The 6,946-nt window shown below is 46.3% G+C and overlaps 1 protein-coding gene across 6 annotated transcripts in view; it reads right to left on the reverse strand.

Annotated features, from left to right (window-relative positions):
• Window positions 1-298: 298 nt before the first annotated feature.
• Window positions 299-6,946, reverse strand: part of RAB9B (RAB9B, member RAS oncogene family) — a 7,480-nt gene continuing 832 nt past the window's right edge. For 3 of the 6 annotated variants that reach the window (XM_006026525.3, XM_025207453.1, XM_025207454.1), the window contains 2 exons: window positions 6,316-6,385; window positions 304-4,358 (listed from right to left, as the gene is read on the reverse strand). In XM_006026525.3, the coding sequence (XP_006026587.1) occupies window positions 3,721-4,326 (606 nt within the window). In that variant the 5' untranslated portion in view covers window positions 4,327-4,358; window positions 6,316-6,385 and the 3' untranslated portion in view covers window positions 304-3,720. Of the gene's footprint in view, window positions 4,359-6,315; window positions 6,386-6,690; window positions 6,941-6,946 lie in introns of those variants that run through there. The other 3 variants (XR_003094725.1, XR_003094724.1, XM_006026526.3) reach the window with 3 other exon arrangements.

Below are 6,946 nucleotides of genomic sequence, written 5' to 3' on the forward strand. Positions count from 1 at the left end.
CTGAATATTTGACTGGTAAATGCTAAGATGGCTATTTGCAGGCAGTACAAAGACACAAACAGCCTGTCTGTGTGAAGAAATGTGATGGACAAGGTAATACCAGCATTTTCTAAAAAAAATAATTTTCTAATGAGAGAGCAGGCTGAGTAAAATTTAGAGACCAGGAGATTGACTCTGAGATGAGTAGGAAAAAGAACTGTTTATGAGCAAGAGAGAAAATTAGACAGTAAGCAACCATGGGTTGGGATATAGAGTATTTCTACTTAGAAAATATTTTCCGAAATACAGTACTACTAAGTGGATAGCTGGTGACAGGCTTTGGAGCTTGAACAAGCATTTGGAACTTGAACTATCTATTTATATTATAAACATTCAGAAACTGCCAAAAGTGTTAAAAACCTGTTGTTTTATGCAGTCAAATGACCCCACTACCTTGGCTCCAGTTCCCTGCCACTTGTTCAAGGTATTAGGTCAGGTCTTCAGGTGATATAAACTGGCATTGCTCCATCTACCTACCACAAGACAACTGTCAGTTTCTAGCTGAGGTTCCATCTCAAGCTCCTTATTTAAAGCAACAAAAGAAAGCAGAAACATTACATATTTGATTTGACACAGCCAGGTTTTATTTGCTTAAATAAAATGGAAAATATTGGTTGCACAATTCCAGTTTGTTAGCAGTAGTGGCAATTGCAGCAGCTTGGGGGTCACAAGGATGGGATGCCAGCTGGCAATTGAACTTTGCAATGAAGAGCTGAGGAGTCAGGCTGCTCCAGAAACTATGCGCGCACTGGTTTAAAATAAATTAAACAAATTCAATACATAAAAATACTGCACTATTTTTAAAAAATGGAGTTTAAAAATACACACCTAAAATATGTTGTTTAAAAAGGAAAGAAAAGAAAAAAGAAAAGAAAAGAAAAAAGAATCAATCTAATGCTTGTTAAAATAGAGAGGATACCATAGAACACATTCCAGGATATACAAACAGCTAGTAAACCTATATGCACAGTTTGTGTATGCTAAAGGCTTTCAGGATTCAGCCATTAGCATCAATATGCACCCAAGGTACTGGGAGATACCCTGTTGTGCATCTCCCTCGTACATCACAGCTGGTTCACAGTACCTGTCCTTTTTTGCAGGCAGCATCAAAGCTCACATAGATCATGCGATAAGTAGGCTAGAAAAGTAGTGTGGACTAAAGCATTGGTTTTCAACCTTTTTTCATTGGCAGACGCCACTGGAAATTTTGAATAGAGGTGCGGATCCCTTTGAATTGTAAGTGAGGGTAGTCACATACTTTTGATTGATTGGAGTCACGTTTCAAAGACTCCTTAGACATAGTCTGCAGACCCCCAGGGGTCTGCGGACCACAGGTTGAAAACCATTCGCCTAAAGGATAGGGCTTCCACTTAACTGCCCTACCTGGATGAGATAGGCTCCAACAGCACAGTTTATAAACAGTAACCTAACATTGTTTGCACCATCCACACTTAACATTATCTTAAAAACTGGATTAACACAAATATTTTTATATTCTGAGCCTTTAACAAGGACCGCTGGACACAGGATCAGGTTAAGAGGCTCTTCACTGGAATTACCAAGTACAGGTATAAGAAAGGCTAGCCCTTCAGTAAGTTTAGCTGGCCTTTTGATGTCTACACACACAAAAAAAAGAGGAAGCAAAGTATAACTAGGGAGAGGCAAGGGCATCCTGTGAACACCCTAGGTCTGATTTCCCAGAGACATGCACTTCCCATCACAAGCCCATTCACCTGGATGGGAGTGATGGGTATTTAGCACCTCTTTGAAGTCAGGCCTCCTAAATAGGACCTTTGCATCTACAGTTGCGGTCACTTATATGCACTATTGCCCTTCTGAGAGGGGGCAGGCGCACCCTGAGTTTCAGCAAAAGACATTTCTCCTGCAGTTCAGGAGCCTTTAGATGATTGCCACTAGCTCCCACTGGCCAATGCTAAGGTGGAAACCTCTCAGCAAGAACAGAAAGTTAGCTGCATTTGAGCCACGTGACTTACACTTACTGCATCTATGGCCAAAGACAAACATGGGAGCAACGGGATTCATGGTTTGCACTCAGCAATGAGCTGAGATATGCGCAGGAGAGTGCTCCCACAGGCAGACGCCGATATGCTCACAGACAGTCATCATTACACGATCATGGACAAATGTGGGAGAGAGTGAAGTTACATATTACAAGGTTACAGAGGGAAAAAAACAACAAAGCAGCCAGCAAACACAGAATCAGTGGCTCCCAACAGATACCTTGAGACTGGCCACCATAAGTAGGCCAGTGCCCTGGGTTAGCAGGTCTATGGTTCATTTCTAATGGTGTTTCTATTTTTTTCCTTTAACTGTTCAGCCAGTTGGAAATTTCTCTAACCTGCCCAATGGTCTTGAGCAAGGTACCACATTAACACAGAGCCTATTAGCTGAAGAGCTCTACCATTAAAAGTTTTGTAGACAATTCACTAGAGGCTCATCACCAGTGGTTACCTCCCACTCACTATCCCTTCTGTTCCAGGATTCTTGAGAAAGCAATTTAATAATGGAGAAATTATTCTAAGCTGCAGCATCCAACTCAAGGGATCTCAGATCAAGTGGCCTTTGGCTCACTGGCCTTTTGGCTCACAAAGCATGGAGGATCCTAGGCCTGTGCTCAGGACCAGGACTGCTTCACCAGCATACCTGCAAAAAGGTGTTTTTAAGGGATATCCACGAGTCTGTTCATCAACCTGCTACACATCAAAAAGTTGTTCTGTTCATCTATCACCAATTTTGCTATAGCCATGATATATATTGGTAATTATATGGTACCAAGACCCATGTTCACATTGAGGGTCTATTGTCCTTCACACTAATATGGCTAAGTCAGCGTCCATGAATGAAGATGATGTCCAGTCGGGAGTCATCCAAGATGTGAGCAGCAGCATCTGGTGCTACGCCACAGGAAAAGCCAACAGCACAACTGTAACCAAGAAGCCAGTCACTCTGTGGAAGTAACATCCATATGCAGCAAAGTTAGAGTTGGCAAATTAGAACTGACCAAGGTAGGCAGCAACCCTTCTCGCCCTCGTATCTCTCCAAATATTTTGAGCCATGCTACCTTCCAGGAGGACCCAGGTTCAGCATTGCACACAAGTTCTTCCAAAAGGCTTCAGAAGATTACGACAGATCAGGACACAATGTGATAGTCCTAAGAAACGGGCCTATACATATTTATTGTTACTGTATGGATATTCTCATGGTTTTCCAAGGCTAAAATCTTTCAGTTTGGTTTTGATGTTCTACAGGATACTGAATAAACTTCCCTTTGGTAGTAAGGTATGAGTTTAGTGGGATGAGTATTTTTCAGTTCACTAATGAAATACTTTAAGGAATGTCTAGGGCTCTGCACACAACATTTTATGGACATTTCTTAGCATTGATCTTAATTCATAAGCCTGTTAGGTTAACCCAGTCCTTGAGATCAACTGGAAAGAATAAGGGGAGGAAGCAGAGCTACATCCAAATGCACTTGGGTCACTCATAATATACCTTTCATTTACACCTAGGACTCCACATGGTTCAACAGAAAGACTGCTGTTTCTAGTCAGTAACCCAACCCACTCTTCTCTCTGCATTCCCTGGTATGCCTGAGAGCCATTTGCACTTGTTCCATTTAAGGATCAGTTCTAGGGTGTGTTATCTAAGTGACTGACACTATTAACAACATGAAGATCCTGATTTGGAGCTGCTGTGCAGGTCTATTGCGTGCCCCAACATGCAGTGCTCCAGCTGCTCTTCCACTGCCAGTACTTGTCGCACAGCTTCTTCAAAGGCCACTGCCACATTGGTGTCATCCTTGGCACTGGTTTCTAGGTAAGGGTAGTTCCCATTTTCCATGCACCAGGCTTGGGCCTCTTCAGTGGTCACCTGTCTATCAAGTTTGTCAATCTTGTTGCCCAGGACCACGAATGGGAAGCGATCAGGGTCCTTCACATCTGCATAGTAGACAAATTCCTTCTGCCAGTTGCCTAGGTTCTCGAAGCTCTGGCGGTCGTCAACACTAAAGGTCAGCAGGCAGCAGTCTGCCCCTCTGTAAAAAGGGGTTCGCAGGCTCTTGAACCTCTCCTGTCCTGCAGTGTCCCAGATCTGGAGGGTCACAAAACGTCCATCCACCTCCAGGTCACGGTTTAGAAACTCTACACCGATAGTGTGGAAAGCCTGAGAGTCAAACTTGTTAGTGACGTAGCGGTTCATGAGGGAACTTTTTCCAACGCCACCATCCCCCAGGAGAATGACCTTTAAAAGCAAGGACTTCCCACTCATTGCAGCAGCACAAGGAGCAGGACCAAGGAAACCTACAGATTTAAAAAATGGAAGGGATATCTACTTGAATAGAGTCCAATTGGTTCAGCAATTAATTTCTCCATGCCAGAATGAAGTGTCTAGGTACTTAGCTGAGTTACAGAAGTGTATAAGTGACTGAACATCTACTTGTCTCTATAGGGAAAATCATTACAGCTAAATGTCCCTAAGGGCATGTCTACACGTTGCCCTACAGTGATGTTGTTACTGCTCCATGCTTTACTACTTACTTTTGGAAGTAGTAAAGCATGGCACAGTAAACTGCCCATATTGCACTGTGCACATGATACATGGTTAGTTTTAGCCGCTACTCTGCCGTAGTGGCATGCTAAAACAGGGACGTATGCCACTATGGCAAAGTAGCTGCCAGTCACGTGTGGACCCATGTGGTTGCTATAGCAATGTAGCACAACCTGTAGACATGCCCTAAAACATGCCTGTAAGTTACTGTTTCACTACAGAAACAGAGAACTGTAAGACTGACGATATACAAAGGATTTACACTAAAGGAATTCAATAGCCTTGGTGCTCGTTTTGTCCTTGTCATGAACTGCATTCCACATTTGGGTCTCGGTATTTTAAGAAGTAAATCTCAAGACTAGAAGAGGCAGAATACTGGCTTTGCAGGAGTGCAGCCCAGCACCACATGGATGACTGAGCCCACCTCCCACTTCTGAATTAATAAAGGTTAAGCATATCAGACACAGTATGAGAGAAGGAAAGGGGACTTAAATCTCTTCCAAGAGGAGATTTTTATACAATGCCAGCACCACAAATGCAGGATTCTTTTGTTCACCCTTCTCCCTACCAGAACACTGTTGCGATCCAGCTATGGGTTGCCCAGTTTTAGGAAAGCAATTTGCCTAAAATTTCACTGAACGTGTTAATGGCACCCTGTGTCTCTAACCTTTACTTTAAGGCAGGGGTGTCAAACATGTGGCACATGAGCTGAAAAGCGGCTCCACTGAATGGATACCTGGCCCCTAAGACTACTGACAATCCACTGGAAGTTGGGGGACATGGCTGGGGGAGTGGCCTGCTGCAAAATTCAGGGCATTTAGACCCCCAGGGGCCTCAGCAATCAGAGTGAGCAAGGGCTGATACAGCCTGGGTCACCCCTTTTGGCTACTTCATCCCTGATCACTGCCCCTGCCCCAGCTCCTCAGGGTGCACCGTTACCACCCCATGCAGGAGCCACTGCTGCCTTGTGCCCCATGCCCTGGGCCAAAACTAGAACTGTAACCGTGGCATGGGGCATGCATGGGGACCTGGAGTGGCACTATGTGCCCCTTGCAGAAGCTGCTGACACTGTCATATATCCTGGGTCAGAGTCAGACCTGCTGCCACACACGTGCCCCAGGCTGGATCCAGCCTGTGGCACAAGATGAATTAGACACCCCCACCTTAAGGCATTCCAGTGAAAGCATAGTACAGCGGGAGAACTTTGTTTTGGCAGAATACACCTTGAGTAACGAAAGGTTCCATCATCCCCTGTTTTTGCCACTAAATCCTCCATTTCTGCGATTTTCCCATTAACAAAGCAGCTTTAGGTGCCTGGGTTTCAAGTGTCCTATTTGCCAAGAAGTGCATGGCTGTAAAGGTCAAATGACAACATAAGAGCTGATTTGTTAGAAACGTCTAAGGCAAAACTGACTCACCTTAATGATTAAATTGTGCTTTCTTTCTCTATGTTCCCCACACTGCTCTGAAGGTGCCCCCAATCACAGAGGGCCTGTTTTCGGTCTGCAATGTTTTTGTCAGTCTAGCTGTTAGTGCACAGTTACAAGACCACACTGCAACAACTACAGTGCGACAGGTTCCTGCATCTGTAGTCTCAGCAGAATGGCCAAGGGCTGAATCACCCTCTCCCTCCGATAAGCTTTTTGAAAAAATTGGGATGGAGGTATGATGCCAGGATGACACAAGGGTTTGCTGCTGCCTGTACCATACCTGTTCTAGCAGACAAGGATGTCAGTCTCCAGGGCTGTCAAGCTGGCTCCTCTCTTGATGCTTACATTCACTACAAAAAGAGGAGAGTGAGTGAGGCATGTGGAGCTGTGCTCAGCAGCTGCACTGGGAATCCCCTCGACTTTGCAAGCAGGGAGCAGAGAGGCAACAACCAAGGCTATGGGAAACTCAGGGGCCTTGCCCAACACTGCTGGAAGCTGGAGGCAAGACAGGCCTATCCCACGCATCAGGGGAGTGCGGGTCTTATGCCCCAGGGCAAGGCTTGGCCTCCTTATTGAGGACTACTGGGCATGAGCTCAGGGGGCATCTACAGAGAAAGCAGGGCGGGGACCGAGATCTCGGGCTCAGAACAAGTACCCGACGGGGCTGCAGCAGGGCGCACCGCCCCAGCGGGCGCTGCCCAGTGACACTGCCCGGAGCCGCAGTCGGAGCAGGAGCAGGAGCAGGGGCAGGAGGGCGGCCGCACCGCTGGGCCCTTCCTGGGCGGGCAAGGGCAGGGGGTGACCAGGTGCCCCGGACGGGGCGGGCGGCGGCACCGGAGGATCAGCAGGAGGCGGCGGGGGCAGCAACCCGCCTGCGCCGGGGCCCCTGCGCGCGGCACCGCGCTTCCCCG

Source organism: Alligator sinensis, unplaced genomic scaffold (genome assembly GCF_000455745.1).
Source record: "Alligator sinensis unplaced genomic scaffold, ASM45574v1 scaffold387_1, whole genome shotgun sequence".
In the NCBI taxonomy this organism is placed as follows: Eukaryota; Metazoa; Chordata; order Crocodylia; family Alligatoridae; genus Alligator; species Alligator sinensis.